Below are 18,253 nucleotides of genomic sequence, written 5' to 3' on the forward strand. Positions count from 1 at the left end.
TTAAATGAGACTGCCTTTAAACTGTATTTTATTGAAAACTGAAGACAAATAAAGAGGTGGGGGAGAAGAGAAAATAATTTCTAAGAAACTGAAAAGTTAGGAGCATAAGAAAAGAAAGACCTAGAAAATTTATCTCACCAGAAACAGCGCCTCTTCTCAGTCGCAGACGAGCACTGCAGCCAGGAAAACCAGTTCAGGTGTCGGGAAATGGCAGGACCGATATGGGAGGGCTGAATCACCTGAACTAAGGTAAGAAATATAAAGGGACATGATCCTTTCTAAATTATGATGTTAATTTTTTTCTCATCAGTTGCAAGCATTTAGACAATTACAGAATAGCATTCTTGACTTAAGCATGTGCCCAGATTTTGCTGCACATATCCCAACCTGTAATTCAGAAGTATAAATAGAATGGATAATAATAACCATACCCAGTACATCCATGATTTATATGTATACATTCCACATAGTGCAAAAGTGTTAGAGTTTAGAGTATAGTGATATCTGGGGTTTAACTTTACCAAAACCAAGTAGGTTTTAGTAACAGAGAAGCGTAGAAACAGTACAAATTTCACAAATTGGCATAGCAGGTTTCACAAGCTGCTCACTAAGAAGATACTGAGTACTTTGTAAGCCTAATATTTATATTTCCTTACATTTGTATTCCACCTTTTTTCCATCAGGGAACCCAAGGTGGCATACATGTGATTTCTAGGAGGTCACCCATCCAGTCACTCACCAGACCCACTTTGTGAAATTGCAAAGCAATCTTTTCCAGGCAGGATCAACCTCACAACCCTTAACTTCCCTAACTTTTAATAACAACAGCTTTTGTAACAGTTGCCACACAGTAGGTATACAATCCCATTGACCTTCAAAAAGATTGTTGATTTCTTCTTTGTTGCATCCAGTGGAGAATGTCATTTCTCTCAGTCTTCACTCTGATATTTTGTGTTTTGAATATTTTGTCTTTTACATGTTGCAGATGCTGTATTAGCTTGTTTTCTCTAGATTGTTATTTTCTAAACGTAAGATTTTAAACCTGTATTTCAGGAGGCACACTTTTTTGGTTGTTTCAGATTTGCCTTATATTGGGGTCCACTAACTTTGTCTGGTTTGATCAGTTTTTCCAAGGGGCAGGATCTTGTCCCTGACATCACGCTATACCTTTGAAATATAACATGAGTTCCCAGACAACGCCTTGCTCCCAGCCCTTGTGAAGCTTGGAGGTGGAAGTTTGGACATGGATCATAACTGCAGTTACACAGTACTTCTGAAGTGCTTGGGGCTCCTCAGAACCACGGTGCAAAAATTACAAACCCCAGCTTTCTTGTTGATCTTGGAATTCATGTAGGAAGGGGTGTGAATTGTCCCAGAAGTTTAACTGTGCTTCTGAGGCCCTCTAACCTATTCCTTAACTCCAAGTTTGAGAGGAAGATCGGAGATCATTGTGCTCATCAGAGAGTGGTACAATATTTGCCATCATGAGCATGCTGGGTAAAATTGTGGCCCCATGGCAGTATACTTCCTGCTCTCTAAATGTTGACAGGTTGATAATGAATTTTGTACAAAGTCAGTACTATAGTTAGGGAAAGAAACCTGAAATTTCTGGTGTACAGTCGACATTTGTATGTTTGCTGCTATCCTATTCCTAATAAAAATGCAGCTTCATCTTTCTCCTAGCAATTATTTTTTGTTTTTCAGAGGAGGCTGTACTATTAATAAAGATTTAACACCCCCATCTTATATCTATTAACTTCTGTCAAAAATTTTGTGTTTATCCTGCTTTTCTTCATCTTCTGCTTTTAGTTTGCCTGTTTACACATTCCCTGGAAATGTTATTGACGTTTTAGAGGCTTTTTTTTAGGTTGTGTACTCATCAGCTATTTAAAGAATTTGGCTCCTTTGTAACTTGTGTGGAATTAATTCATCCGTATTTTAATGTCTGGTAGTTACTATTTTGACTTAGTTGCTTTTTGTTTTAACAATGTTAAAGTCATAGACTGTTGTTGCCAGAAAATGTCACTGCTTTGGATACAGGCATTGTGCAAAGACAGAAAAATGTCAGTTCTTAAGATGGCAACTAGGATTTTTCCTTCCCTAAAAGTTAAGTTGGAAATGGTGTTTGTCAAATACCCCCATGCGTATGGGTGTGTTACAATCGGCCATTAGCAAGTTCAGTCCTCATACAGGCTCTACCACAAGCTTCCACAGTCCCCCTTGGTCATGTGAATACTGGGAGGTAAGAATAATTCTTGAGAGAGAACTCTTTATGTTGGCTTTGTGTCATACTTGGAGGGAAAACACTTTGGTTTTATCTTATTTTCTTTGGATGACGTCCAGCCCTATTAAAATGCAAGGGAGTCTTTCCATTTTCTTCAGTGGGATGTGAACTGTAACCTTTTATTTAGAAGCCCCTAGTTTGTTGTTGTTGTTGTTGGACGGTTTGATTCCCTTTTAAAAGGGTGTATATTAGAAAAGATTTAGAAAGACCCTTGCCAGTGCATCAAAATAATTTATGGTTGAGGCATAACCGCCAGTTCAAGAATTGGGTTTTTTTCCACTTTTTGTCTTCTCTCCTTAGGCAATCATATTTGCTAGGAATATGGTTCTTTGCTCCATCTAAGTATTGACAGTGTCAACAACAGGAGGCTCCAAAGCCGTCTTGTTAGGGAGAGCTAGCTGCTAACCTGGAGACAGTAGAGGCAATGGGAGCAGAAACTACAGGCAGTCCACTTGGTAACAGGGAAGCATGCCTGGCTTACCACTTTGTACACAACTGATTGAACCCCAGGCTGTCAGTGGTTAAATAGGTGGCATGCTGTACTGTCTGCTGTAAATCTAAATAACACTACTTCATCAATATCTTCTTACTCACTTTGTCTTTCATCTTACGGAATCTTCTGCAGCTTCTGCTTCTACTACCTCCACCTTGAATTTAAAGAATTTTTTTCTTTAACAGAAAAGCAAGTATATGCTGGGCCTGAATTGATGCCTCTTGTTTTCTCTTTATATATTGCTAATGTTCTTAGTTGGGGTTACTCCTGGAATAGTATTTTATGTTTGAAACAGAAGTAGGGTGTTTTGTATTATGGATGACACATCATCTGTTGACAAAACTGTGCTGTCTTTTATAAACAAAGAAGCAAAAGGCGCCTCTCGGCTGATGGTTCTTGTTGAATAAAATCCTTTTGAAACCTATATATGTAGCATTTGAATGGCTTGAGATGCATTTTTCTAAGTCTTTCTCTGGTTGTGTGTGTCAGTGTAACATTTTCCTTGTATATTTCTTTCAGGAGGCTCTCTGGTACAATAGATGTAATTGGGCAGACCATCACAATAAGCCGAGTAGAAGGAAGGCGGCGTGCCAATGAAAACAGCAACATACAGGTTTCCTGTTTCCATCTCACCTATATGTGCAGTAGTAGAACAGGGCTGATTTTGCTTTCATCTTCGCTTCAGTTTAAAAAACTGAATGTATGGTACATTGTAAAAGGAAAGAAGAAATACAATTAAAATTAGTATATATTTGATTAAGCCACTTAGTGAACTCCCAATACAGAATTCCAACTGGAAATAATAGCTTGCCCCTTGTAAATGGAGGCTTTTTAATGAAAGCATGCCACACCACTAGTGCTTTTAGTATATTGTAGTCATTAGCATGTATTTCTGCTTTAGCAACAGAGAGCTGGGGCTGCTCTTTGACCCAGGCAGTTTTAACTTGCGTCTTTCTCATTTCAGTGTTTTTAGGAATGTTTGTTAGAGAGAGCTCCAAATGCTTAAGTCTTCTGTAGGTCTTTTTTGCTTAAGTTATTGCAAGAATCTCTTGCTTGATCCTCTTAATGTTTCGATTTTTCACTGGGAGGAGTTTTGAAGGCAAACACATACATTTCTTAGTTTCAGGAAGCCTTTACTTATTCTTTAAATGAGGAGAAAAGTGTATTCCCACCCTCCATACTCTATTCAAAGGCAAATGTAACATTGGTTTTTGTCTGTTGGTTTGTTTTTGCAGGTTCTTTCTGAACGCTCCAGTACTGATGTGGACAACAGTTTTACCAAGCCGCCTCCATTTTTTCCTCCAGGAGCTCCTCCCACCCATCTTCCACCACCTCCTTTTCTTCCACCACCTCCGTCTGTCAGTACTGCTCCCCCTCTGATTCCTCCTCCAGGTAAAAAAAGATGGGAAAAGGAAGACATTAATTGGCAGTGTTTCTATTTTGATAACTTTGTCCTAGCATAAAGCTGAAGTTGTTGGATTCAGTGCATTATTTATAATTGGGACTTAAGTTTTCTGATCTTACAATTTGCTTGACAGCTTTCTAGAATTATATTGGCTTTGCATGCTCCTCTTTTATGAAAGATTTTTCATATCTATTCCTCATCTTTTCTCGGAAAGCCTTCATTGTTTGCATTCGTCCCTTCATGGGTGAAGATCCCCTAGCTTCACGATTGCATTCAGCTGCAGTTTGCTTCACATAAGGGCTGGTAACTGGTGGCCTCCAGGCAGAACTGAATCAAAGGAAGGCTGCTAACAGGTGAAGGAGCAGGGCCATGCTCCCATCACTGCTTTAAATTACAGTAGAGCAGCTGAGATGTAAAATTTCTGCTAATTGTGAACACTTCAGTGGTGGTGGGGAGGAAATATGTGCAATATTTACTTACAAACCTAAGTGCTAATCATTTAGCTAATATTAAAATGGTATATTTTTAAAAACAGCTTTATGAAATACAGTTATACATTCCTTTGGGATTTTTATTCGAACCATAATTACAAATATGCTGTACCCCCAAGATACTGGCAAATAGAGGGGATATGAAAAGTAAATCAACATTATGGTACACAATTACTATTATTTGGATTTGGAAATTGAGCACTATGCACTATCAGTCAGAAACAAAATAAACTTCCACACAGTGAACATCTATGGCCCAGTACAGACACAAATGTTTTCTCTCTCCTGAGCCTGGTTAGTATATTGTGAGAACCGGCTCACATTCCCCTTTTTTGTTATGAGTCCTTCTTCCATCCCCACCCATGGTTTACTTCATTCATGGTGAAGCACTAGATATGCACCGGACATAATCAATTATTAACTGTAAGAAGATTTTCCATTGTAATTAGAGTTTGTAAACCTTGTTAAAAGTGAATCTGCTGATGTGGACAGAACACTGCACCATGGTTAAAAGAATTTGTTCCTGTTATGCCTGCTATTAGGCCAATAATCAAAGCACAGTATTAAGTATTCATAATAAATTTGGGTGTTTAACCAAACTTTATAATGGTATTTATTAGGGTATAATCATAACGAGTGCCATAGCAACTATCAAAAAAGCTAGCCTTGCAGAATCAGCATATCATTCAAAACAGTAAACAATAATCTGGAAAATACCAGGATTGCTCACGCTACTTACTTTTTCAGACATGGATTCTGATTAGAATAGCAGCTGCTGATTCTTTGCATCTCCTTTTCATACGTTCTTTGATTTTGTTCATTTCTAAAAATTACCCAGTTTCTTTCACATTAAGACAGAAGAATGTGAAGTAAGCAAGAATGAAGCAGCTGTGTTACAGCCTAGCCTAGCCACCAACTTGCAAGATCAATATGTGCGCTAGATTCACTGACTAAATGTAAACAAAATGTATGGAAGTATTTTCCAACATATGGAAAGCAACTTACCCAAAACCAACGGATTAATTTCAACTCCCAGATGTTTCATATAGGGGCTTTCCCAGTTTTTTGTTTGTTTTCTGGGGCTTCACACCTTTGCACAGTAACGACAACCAGTGCATGACTTCCAGCTGATTTCATTCCAGCAAGAGAAAGGGAGGTGATGAATGGGTGAATATATGACTATCCCCTGTTGACTCTGGATTAACTGGAGACACTGGACAATTGCATACAAGCCCCTACTTAATTTTCTAATGTAATGCTTCCTGTACACATTTGGTATGAAGCTAGCTGGAAAGTTATGTAGAGGCTTTTGGCAGTAGTGCCAGGCTAACACCAATGCCTGTGACCCCTCATGTAAATAACCTTGAGTGCTGCGAAGTGTGGTAGGAAGTGGGCACTTGAGATGGGCTAGCCTTTGGAGCATCCAGTACTAGCCCCTTCCCTCTTTTTGCCTGTGTTTCCTTTCCATGCTTCTCTCCAACCAGTAAAGATTTAAAAGATTACCAGCACCTACTTTCCATTCTCCAGATGATTCCCAATCTGTGCTCCTCTTCTGAGAACACAAACAAACCTTTGCCTCCTGTTGCTGACCCTTTTCAGATTTAACATCTGCATGGCAAATAGCATTCTTCATACATGCTAGACAAATCAGAAAGGAAAATACTAAAATTATTTTTGTACACTTCCTAGAGGAGCATGAAAAAGATGTGAATTAATAAATTACAATACATTCATAAGCATGTGTACTTGATTAGTAAGTTCCATTGATATCATTGGGACTTACTCTGCAGTATGTATGGTTAGGATTGCAGCCTTAGTTCTCTCAAACAACACAGCTTACCATGCAAAAATGGTAACACTATTTAAAGTAGCATAATCCTGTATTATTACATTTGCAAAATATGAGATGAATTGCCATTATGAAAATAGGAGTGCAAGAATAACATTAACCTGAACTTTGGAGTGGTTTTCTAGTCCCACCTCTAAGTAAGAGACATTCTTTAAAGACATAAAGTCAAATTTTCACAGAAGCTTTCATCTGTTGAAGTTCAAAGTTAAATCAAATCTACATGTGTTGTAATTCAGTCAAGCACTTTGGCGAAAGCAGAAGAGAAATGGTAACATTCACACAGGTTTATGAGATGAGCCTATCCAGAAGATTCCCTTTGCTATCTTGTATTTTCAGTTCATTTGAAAATAACTTATGAGTAGGGGCTTTGGCTTCTTCAGGTTTATTTTAATTGTGCTGCTGCCAGCATTCTGTCTTCAAAGCTCTTACCAAAATAGAATCTGCTCATTCCTCCTTGGTTTAAAGGGGAAAAGTTTCTTGTTACCTAATATTAACTGGAACTACTGGCCACAAATTTTAAGCATTCAAATATAAAACATCCTTCAGAAGGTCCTTTGAAAAAGGATCTCACTTTGAAGTTCTCGTCTCTTGTACTGTGTTCACTTTGCTACTTGTGATGCCAATACCTTTGAGACAAAAAGAACCATCAAATGAAAATATAATCCTAGAAAGGTGCATGATGGCTACTGGAACAGTCACTTAACTTGGCTATTGCAGGAAGAATATCTGGACTAAGTTTTTCAAGAATTACGAATTTAAAAATTTGCCCATTCTGATGACGTTCCTACAGTGCCTTGGAAATCAGTTAAATACTGTAGTTTCAAAATACACATCTTATACATTATTATGTGTGAAAATTTGGCTTCTGTTTCATTGTAATGATGAATGTGATCTATCGATGCCATCCCCAGTTTCATAACTGGAATTATCAGTACAGTGGCATCAGGAACAGGTTATTCAACATTGTTGAGGTTCATTTTATTCAAACACCATTGTTAGCAAAATATGTCATGTGTCTGTATTAGAAATTGAAAATTAATTCTATTAATCCTATCAGATCAGTGCATTTTTATGAGAACAATATGGCCCATTTAACATTAACCTGTCATTTTACATTTTGAATCTGCTGTCTTGTCTCTTAACATTGAGGATATAAAGGCACATGTGGGTTTTTGCATTGGATTGTGCATGCATATCCATACACATATACAGTGAAAGGGATAATTGTTTACAGGTGTTCTTTAAACTGATTATTGTTTCATATATACCTGTATTTAATTTATAGGGTTAAATTGCTATAACATTCTTAGTGTTAGTAATATCACATTATATTCCAGGTGCTATGAACCTGGAATTCAGTGGAAAATCTTTATATGATTGAGTAAACATAGGAACTTTGTTAACAGTGTTGCTTGAATGGTGAAGCCATGATAAACAGGAATCTTCAGAGCAATCTGTTAATTTAGGAAAAAAGCAGATTTAAACTCATTAATCTGGGTGTGTTATTTCCAAATAAATAGTTTAAAATGTTGACCCCACACCAGAGAACCCCTTGTTGGGCACACACATCCAGGTGCATGCTGTGGAGCCTTTCCCCCTTCATGTTCATGAACTTAATGCCACTAATGTCACCTTGCAATTGGCTCAAATTCTCCTGCTTGTGCAGCCTTCCACTAATTCATCTTTGAAGCAAAGCCAATATGGAGTGGTGCTAGCTTATATTAATTTACTGTCAGCTCTTAATTGGCTTTTTAATACATTGTTGGCATGAGTGCCATGATGCCTGTTCTGGTAATGTGGGAATCAGTATAAGTTCATTACTGAAATGACTGGGTGCATCTTTTTTGTTTTTAGGTATACCAATAACTGTGCCACCGCCAGGTATATTTATTTGTTATAGTAGTTTGAAACATAATGTGATTGCACTTTTGGTGTAGGGGAACATTCTGCCACTTCCCATTTTTTTTAAATATCCTTGGTTTTCTTTGGCGAAAATAATTAAAATTTAAAATTGCCACAGAAATATAAGTAATTGAAGAATGATAAGAATACATATCTTAAGTATGAGCTTCAAGCATAAGCTTTATGAAAAGAGTAGTTTAATTTTGATATGTCATTCCTGATTCATAGATTTACCTTAAAATATATACTGCTCTGGACACAGCTTGCATGTAGTAGGTTTTTCTGGAATTAATTTGCAATGATAACCTAAGCCAACCTCTTGGTTTCTCAATTAAATATTTCAGGTTTCCCTCCACCACCTGGAGGACCACCACCTTCCCTTATACCGACCATAGAAAGGTAAATTTTCGTTTGTAGAGTGATCCAACTTCACAAGAATTATATATATTTAAATATTATGCTCTTAAAATCTAGTTCCTATTATTCTGATCAGAAATACTTTTTGAAGTTTAATTTGTTTTAAAACCCTACTGTCATCTGTCTCTAAATATAAAAATTGGTTGTATTTAGTAGTCACCTATACAAATATTGTCATTTTAAAGAACTGTTAAGGGTAGCAAGATACATTGTTGGTTTACTACACAAATTAGCACCTCTATAGTCTGGTTGCATTCAGTAGTCTAGCCACTGTGTCCTTTATTAGTTAAATTTTCTGACTAGTATTCAAAGACAGTGTCGTGTGCCTTAGTAACCTGTGCAAGATGTTATAGCTCACGGGTAGCTTATCTCTGTTTAGGAGGGGTTGCGGATGATGCACCAGCTATAGCTGATAAAAGGCACTTTGTGCCACAGAAATCGTATAGGCCTCCAGAAACAAGGCTGGGTGTAAAAGCCAGCCATGAACCTAAATTTTAAGTTTAGAGGAAGTGCAATGCCATTCACGAAAAGTCTGAATATACCACTTGCCCTGTCAGACAAATTATCCCTCAACTATATCTCGTTTATTGGTCCCTGTTTACTTACTCTAAACACCAGCACCCCTGCAGTTTCACCAGAAATTTGGTGAAAAGAATATGGTGTTGTCACAATATTCTCAGATTTCTGGGTAACCTCATTTGGCAACTTCATGTAGATGTTAAAGCATGAGAGATCAGATTGAACACCATAGGATAATTTCCATGGTTAGTGTGTCTCAAGCATTTGTTTTCCCACATGTTGAACAAGATGTGGTTATTCCTTCAAGTTTGAGCACAGCTAGGTCTGCAGACAGGCCTGGCCTGGGTCTTGATCTGGTTGTGCCAACCACCTCTGGTTGTGGTAGTGGGGAGGAGCTGGCCTACTGAGTCCATTGCATGTCCAGAAACAGCAGGTCATAAGAAGAGCCAGCTGGATCAGGCCAGTGTCCAGTCTAGTCCAGCATCCTGTTCTCACAGTGGCCAACCAGATGGCCATGGGAAGCCTGCAAGCAGGACCTGAGTGCAAGAGCATTCTCCCCTCCTGTGGCTTCTGGCAACTGGTTTTCAGAAGTATATTGTCTCTGACTATGGTGGCAAAGACTTATTCTCCATGAATTTGTCTAATCCTCTTTTAAAGCCATGCAAGTTAGTGGCTATCACTGCCTCTTGTGGGAGTGAATTCCATAGTTTTAACTATGCATTGCAGGAAGAATTGCTTTCTTTTGTCTGTCTGAATCTTCCAACAACAGGCCTGCTTCTCCTGACTTGGCCCTGGCCTGTGCTTGCAAGGAGAGGAAAGTTGTAGAGATGAGTGGTAGTAAGTGTGGGAAGCTGTGGAGATGAATGATGGAAGTATGAGAATTTGTCTGAAGGAAGGGCATGAAATGTAATATCAGCCAAGTGAAACTTCTCTCTGTTTTGTTTCTTTCTCATTATTGAAATGGTTGCTTGTTGGATTGGCGGAAGTACCAAAGAAAAAGATGACTAGCTGTTTCTATAACTACTTTTGAAATCTAGCATTTTTCTGGAAGGTCTCTAGGCGCTCTTCCAGTACATAGAAAAATTAATACTCTGGGGAATTCTGAGGATTGAGATTCTCAGGTTGTCTTTTCAGTTAGATGAAGTTCTCATCATTTTATTTAAGATGACAGTAAATACAGAGTTTTGATGGATACAGTTGTATTCTTCCTTCCCCGCACCTTCTTGATCAGACTGTTCTAGATTTTGAACTCTGCCCTGCATTATTTTGTTGCTCCTTTGGGCACTCCTATCTCCAGACTCTGAAATTTCACTATCTCATGTCCAGTCACCTGTTGCTGTCTCAAGATCCTTTATCCTGCACAGCTTCCTGATTTCCATATCTCCAATATCCATTTTCTTATAGAGAATTATTTTGTTTTCCCTTACCCATCTGGTTGAACGAAGTTCTCCTGTAACCTAAAAGGTTGATAACACATTACTTTTTCATTATTTCTGTTTCTAAAATCGTGATCCAAAACTGTCTTCGAGGAGAATAATAGTACTCAACTAAATATGGTAAATGAGATAAAGATTAAAGCAAGTAATATGGGAAGTGATAAAAACATATCCTAGAAAGTGAATTAAACCATATATATGTTTTTCAGCTTCAGTATTTTACTGTTTTCAGCTAGTATTTTACCCTTTCAGATGAAAGTAGAGTTGGAGAATGTGAAGCTTAATAGAATGCAAGTGTATTTTCACCTCCTGGTAGGAGTGTTGAGAACATAAGAAGAGCCAGCTGGATCAGACCAGTGGCCTATCTAGTCCTGTTCTCACAGTGGCCAACCATATGCGTATGAAAAGCCTGCAAGCAGGACCTGAGGGCAAGAGCACTCTCCCCTCCTGCAGCTTCCAGCAACTGGTTTTCAAAAACATATTGCCTCTGTCTATGGTGCCAAAGCACAGTCCTCCATTAATTTATCTATTCCTCTTTTAAAGCCATCCACGGTGGTGGCCATCACTTGTGGGAGCGAATTCCTCAGTTTAACTGTGTGCTGTGTGAAGAATTACTTTCTTTTGTCTGTCCTGAATCTTCCAACGTTCAGCTTCATTGAATGTCCATAAGTTCTAGCGTTACGAGAGAGATTTTTTTTTCTCTATCCACTTTTTCCATGCCATGCATATTTTTATACATTTCTATCATTTCACTGACTTGCCTTTTCTCTAAACTAAAAAGTCCCAAATACTGCAACCTTTTCTCATAGGGGAGTTGCTCCATCCCTTTGATCGTTCTGGTTGCCCTTTTCTGAACCTTTTTCAATTCTACAATATCCTTTTTGAGGACAGGTGCATATTCCAAATGTAGCCACACCATAGATTTTATACAACGGTATCATGATACTGAGTTTTATTTTCAATACCTATTCCTAATGACAGTTGCTCTTGGAGGTCGCTGATTCATAGGGTCGCCATAAGTCGCAGTTGACTTGGAGGCACATAACAACAAAATTCCTAATGATCCTTAGCATGGAATTCATTTATTTCACTGCACACTGGGTCAACATCTTCATCAAGCTATCCACTACAACCCCAAGGTTTCGTTTCTGGTCAGTGCTTGCCAGTTTAAACCCTGTGATTGTGTGTGTGAAATTAGGATTTTTTGCTCCAATATGCATAATTTTACACTTGTTTACATTGAATTGCATTTGCCATTTTACAGCCCATTCACTGTTTGGAGAGATCCTTTTGGGGTTCTTCCACAATCCCTAACTCTAGGTCATTTATGAACAAGTTAAAAAGCACAGGTCCTTGGGGGACTCCACTTTCTACAGCCCTCCATTGGGAGAGCTGTCCATATATTCCTACTCTCTGCTTCTTGCTACTTCACCAATTCCACACAAGAACTCTCCTTTTATTGCATGACTGCTAAGCTTACTCAGGAGACTTGGATGAGGTATCTTGCCGATTGCTTTTTGAAAGTCTAAGTACACTATGTCCACTATATCACCTCTATCTATATGCTTGTTGACACTCTCAAATAATTTTAATAGCTTAGTGAGACAGCACTACTCTTGCAGAAGCTATGCTGGCTCTGCTTCAGCAAAACTTTTTATTCTATGTGCTTGGTTAATTTATCTTTAATAATACTTCCTACCAGTTTTCTCAGGACAGACGTTAAACTAACCAGCCTGTAATTTCCAGAATCCCCCAGGATCCCTTTTTAAAGATTGGTGTTACATTTGCCACTTTCCAGTCCTATGGAAGGTGGTATGGAAGTGGATCTGAGGGACAATCTTTGTTATTAGAATTTCAGCAGTTTCACATTTGAATTCTTTGAGAAATCTCGGGTGGATGCCATGCGGACCCGCCGATTTGTCAGTTTTTATTTTGTCTATTAAGCCTAGAACTTCATCTCTCATCACAACTATTTGCCTCATTTCCTCAGACTCCCTTCCTATAAATGTAGTTCAGGTTTAGGGGTCCACCCTATATCCTCTACTGTAAGACAGATGCAAAAAATTCATTTAGCTTCTCTGCTTTAGCACACCTTACCATCCACGGGTCCAGTTGTCTTCCTAGATGGTCTCCTGCTATGAATGTATTTAAAGAATTTTTTGTTGTTGGTTCTTTTTTTAGCATCCCTTATTGTCTTCTTGCATTTATTTTGGCCAGAGGTTGTGTTTCTTTTTATTTTTCTCATTCGGAGAAGACTTCTATTTTTTGAAGGAAGACTTCTTGCCTCTAAAAGTGTCTTTGACTCTGCTCATTAACCACACTGGCATCCTTTTGGCCCTGGACTGCGGTATACACTCCGGTTGAGCGTGTACTACTGAAATTTAAAGAACTCCCAAGCATTTTGGAGTGATTTGACCCTCTGGACTTTGTCTTTCAACTTTATTTTTACCAATCCTCTCAATTTGGGGGACGCTTTCTGTTTTGAAGTCAAAAGTGACCGTGTTGGGTTTTCTTAGCAATTAGTCATTTACATAGATGTTTAATTTAATAGCACTATGGTCACTGTTCACAATTGGTTCAACAACACTTACATCTCGCACCAGGTCCTGGGGGCCAACTTAAGATTAAGTCAAGGGTCATCGTCCTTCTGATCAGTTCCATGACCAACTGTTCTAGGGCACAGTCATTTAAGGTATCCAGAAATTTTGTTTCTTTGTTGTGACTGTAGGCAGTCTCAGAGTAGTTGAAGTCACCCATTAGTATAACATTTCCTAGTTTTTATGGTTCCTCAATTTCATTTCTCATCTCAAGATCTCCCTAAGCATTTTGATCAGGGGGTCATAGGATGTCCCCAGTACTAACTTACTCTTGGGGCATGGTATCACCACCACCCCACACACAACAGTTCTTTGGAGGAGTGCCTCTTTTGGGTTTTCTAGTTTGCTGAATTCAATGCCATCTCTCATGTTACAGAGCATACCTTCAGTACATCCTTTCCTGTCTTTCTGATACAGTTTAATTCAAGGGATAAATGTGTCCCACTGGTTTTCTCCATTCCACCAGGTTTCTGTTATGCTCACTATATCAGTGCTGTCCTCTAAGACCAAGGACTCCAGTTCTCTCACCCTGGTTCTGAGGCTTCTAGCATTAGTGTTGCTGTTCAGGAGCCATGCTGCCTGGCCATGCTGCAAACCAGGGATGCCTAATCCCCTTTTGACCTGAGGGATGTATTCACCTTTGACCAAGCTTCCAGGGAATGCATGCCAGTGGTGGATGTGTCCCTTCAAACATACAACATGAACAAAAGCAGGCCAGACATGTAGACAGCCCCACAGTTGGTCCATGCAGATAATTTGAGGAGGAGGTGTATTACCTCTCCTTGCTTATCAGATCAATCATCTGATGAATGGAGAGGAAGCATTTTGCAGTCCTAGCTCAGCACCATAATGAGGGTACCGATTACTTCATCCCTGTGTGAGTCTGCACACTTTTCCCACTCTGTGAAAGATAGCTTCCTGGCCACATCAATCTGTATAATGTCCTGACTTGTACAGATCTAACAGAGGATTATAACCACTGATGAGCTGTACAATTCAGCATGCCTGCTTTTCTTTAAAGGGTCAGCATTGAAATCCCAGCATGCAAGGATGGTCCAGGTGCCTAGGGACCCACCTATTCCAATGACTGATTTGTTTAACTATTTTTAATACTGACTTTTTAATTGTAACCTGCCCAGAGGCCAGCTGGTGAAGGGCAGGCAAAATTATTATTAATGTCCTCCTTCATTGCATCAGAATTGAAAGCAGAGCATGAGACAAAAACTCACTCCAAATCATTTTGGCAAATATAAGTACTTTACTTACAACAACAGTCAGAGAACTATTGCACATCAATTTAACATATCACATAAATGATTAATCCCTAATATGACAAATACCATACTGGCTTCAGCAACCAGGATTGGATATTCTGACTAAGATGGATACATTATGTGTTTCTCTTCCTACAGTGGACATTCCTCTGGTTATGATAGCCGCTCAGCTCGTGCATTTCCATATGGTGGTGGTAAGTGTCTTCCAAACTCTGTTTGAAAATATACGTTAATCAGATAATTATTCTTCCTTTTATCAAACGTATGTTAAGCTTAACAGGCTGACAACTTGGTACATAGCCTCTTTTCCTAGATGCATATAACCTTTATTTTTATATGTGGTGCCTTCCTCTTGTCCAGGATGCGTTGGTGCAAACAAACTGCCAGTATAATAGTTTTTTATTCTTTGAAAAAGAATTTGTCTTTCTGGTAAGCATGGGGCCTGGCGTACATTCTCCTCTATGCACAAGACAACTGCTATGGTTGGGTCCCTTCTCCTTTTGTAAATAAGGTATATTTATTTTTTGTAGTTATTACGAAGAAAAAATGATACTTCACCAAACATTTTTCAACCTGCCTTCCATTTGTCCTGTAGAAATTGACAGGCAATAATTTCAATGTGGAGACTTTTGGCTTGCGTGCAGGGTTTGATAGCAGCATTGCTTTGAGGTGTGTGTGTACAGTTAAGTCATAGAGGCAGTGCCTAGTTTCTCCCTCATCTTCATGAGAAGAGTAAAAGTACACTGCGTGTGTGATGACCAAGCAGCAAGAATGAAGCTACTGTAGAATGGGAGGAGTATGTGGTTGTGAATAAACAAACTGGAATCTTGCTTTAGGTAACAAAAAGCAGATGATGATCAAAATGATTTCTTTAATGGAAAGCCAATGTCTTTATTCATCTGTGCACAAGCACAAGTATTATGACTGTCTTCCCCATCTTGCATATTTTGGAAGGGGTCTCACACTTGTTCTTTCTTTCCTCAAACATATATTATGGTAGATCTTTCTTTCATTAAAGGCAGGCTAGAAGGGTTTCCCCCAAAATCTGTGTGCATTGTTAAGTAAGTCTGCTGCAGAGTCGTGCAGTTCTCTTTACTATCTTAGGTGTGATGTGCATGCATAAGGGTTGGTTACAATGTTACTTTTTTCCCATGCAAGTGCTTTTGGAGTAATCCCATCAGAAGAATGCATGTGGACTTCAGAATCAGTCATGCACAGAAATTATTCCAAAATCACTCATTTGAAGAAAACAGAATGGCAAATTTTAAATTTGACATGTTAAAATCGCATTCTGAGCACTGACTCGTTTCACAGGGGGAGGGAAGTGTTTGAAACAGCATGGATGTGAAACTGTCTTCCATGTTAGGCTCTTGTGGGGCACTTCCAAATTATAAGTGTTATAAATTATAACATTTAAACACTACTATCACTTTTTGACATTGATCATGTTAGAATTGCCAAAGTACAACTAACATTGCAGCATCTTATTTCATATTTCTTTATGCATGTTTCAGTTTGTGGGGTACCATCTTTAGTTCTCATAGAAATGCTGTAGATGGGAAAGGTGAGGAGGCTTAGTTCTTGAGGCTGATCTGTAAGAGTACTCTGCAGCACAATCTTGTTCATGTCTACTCAGAAGTAAGCCCCACTGAGTTCAGTAGGGCTTCCTCACAGGTGAATGTTGCAGCCTTAATGTTTCTGCCAGTTGTTTCTGATGTTTCTGACAGTTATTTCTATAAGTGATAAAGGGCCCATCAGGATTCATCAAAACAAGGCTTTAATGTATTAAGATAATATCTTGGCACATACAAATAATCACAGGTAAGAGCCCAGTGGTAATGAATTTGTAACACTCTTATATGTGAGTCTTAAGTTGTTCGTCTTTTAGGAAAAACCACCACCACCATTGTGGAATCCACTTTAGCATGTTTACCCTTTATGTGCTGTTGGGAATAGCTTTCTGACTGATCTTTATTTCTGCCATAGCAGAACCATAGCCATGATAGATAGTAGAATACGTACATGAACTGAAGATGAAAAAAATATAGAGAAGGTAACTGATTAATATTCTTACCAGAATCTGCCAGAGTCTTAAACTAAACCTTGGGCTGCTCAGTCTTATCCATTCCCTGTGATAAAACTGTTTTAGATAACTAAACTGTCTAGTGAATGTTTATAGTGACTGGCTAGCCCAAATTTTTGTGCAGTTGAAAGAATATGATAATTAAAGCCAAGTGCAATAATGATACCTAGTTTTTAAGAATCTGGCATGTAGGGAGTGCTCTTACAGAGATGATATGGGTAGAAAACCAATATGCCATTGCAGCAAGATTGTTGCATAGCATGGCTTTCACAGATCTTTTTGATAGGAAAGTTGTCTGCTTATAGCAGCCTGGTCCTCCAAGGAGAGGGAAACTTTTCAAGACTATCATCACATGCTGAAGGATTCCTATAAATCTTCAAACTGAGTCATTTAATATAATCACTACTGGATTGAGCACTCATTCTAGTAGCTCAAGAGAAGTGGGCAAGCTAAGGGCTGTGAAGGACAAGTGGGTAATCTAGGCACATAGATTCCCAACCATGGATTGTACAGACAAATGGCTTGGGCACCAGGACACACCAAGACAGCATAAAAGTAGCTCTGCCGGAACAGATGAAAAGATTCATCCAGTCCAGCATTCTCTTCTTACAGTGGCCAACCAAACACCCATGGGAAGTCAGCAAGCAGGACATGAGTGCAATAACACTTTCCCACTTATTTTCCCCTGGTAGCCTTATGCTCCATGAATTTGCCTAATCCTGTTAAAGAGCCACCCAAGTTGGTGGCCATCACTATATCTTGTAGTGAATGCCATAATTTGAATGGCAAGGAAAAAAACTTCTCCCTATTCACTTTCTCCACACCATGCATAATTTTATACATCTCTATCATCCTTTTTTCCTCCTATACGAAAAGCTCCAAATGTTGTAATCTTCATCATACGAGAGCTGCCCCAACCCCTTGATCACTTTGATTGCGCTCTTCTTCACCTTTTCCAGCTTTGTTATATCCCTTTTCGGCTGTGGCAACCAGAACTATACAAAGTAATCCCAAGTATGGTCGCATTATATATTTATATAACTACATTATTATATTATCACTGTTAATAGTTTTATTATCACTTCCTTCCCTGTTGTTCCCCAACATTAAATTTGCCGTTTTTTACATGTGTCACACAATTGCTCCACATTTTCATCAAGTTATCCACCACAAACCCAAACTCTTCCCACAGTGGTCCCCACTAGTTCAGACCCCATTAGTGTATATGTGAACCTAGGACTTTTGTTTTGCCCCGTCACTTTACACTTGTTAACATTGAACCACATTTGCTAGTACTAAAATCTGCAGTTCAATATTATGAATAGATGCCATATTGGGAATATAGGAAGATGAGCAAATTCTCAGTAAAGTCTCTTGAACTTCTAATTGTCATTTTTCTTCTCCTCACCCCCCCCCCGCATCCAAATTAAAAATTAAAACAGATAATTTTTTTTAGTATTTCTTTTTTTAAAAAAAAATTGTTTTTCCTTCCTGTGGCCAAAA

At 38.7% G+C, this 18,253-nt stretch overlaps 1 protein-coding gene across 6 annotated transcripts in view; it reads left to right on the forward strand.

The window, feature by feature from the left end:
• Window positions 1-18,253, forward strand: part of FIP1L1 (factor interacting with PAPOLA and CPSF1) — a 45,486-nt gene that overhangs the window by 20,891 nt on the left and 6,342 nt on the right. For 4 of the 6 annotated variants that reach the window (XM_061583251.1, XM_061583248.1, XM_061583246.1 and 1 more), the window contains 6 exons: window positions 142-249; window positions 3,297-3,390; window positions 4,013-4,169; window positions 8,377-8,403; window positions 8,769-8,823; window positions 14,806-14,861. In XM_061583251.1, the coding sequence (XP_061439235.1) occupies window positions 142-249; window positions 3,297-3,390; window positions 4,013-4,169; window positions 8,377-8,403; window positions 8,769-8,823; window positions 14,806-14,861 (497 nt within the window). The remainder of the gene's footprint in view (window positions 1-141; window positions 250-3,296; window positions 3,391-4,012; window positions 4,170-8,376; window positions 8,404-8,768; window positions 8,824-14,805; window positions 14,862-18,253) is intronic. The other 2 variants (XM_061583249.1, XM_061583252.1) reach the window with 1 other exon arrangement.

Source organism: Rhineura floridana, chromosome 9, assembly GCF_030035675.1.
Source record: "Rhineura floridana isolate rRhiFlo1 chromosome 9, rRhiFlo1.hap2, whole genome shotgun sequence".
NCBI classification, from domain to species: Eukaryota; Metazoa; Chordata; class Lepidosauria; order Squamata; family Rhineuridae; genus Rhineura; species Rhineura floridana.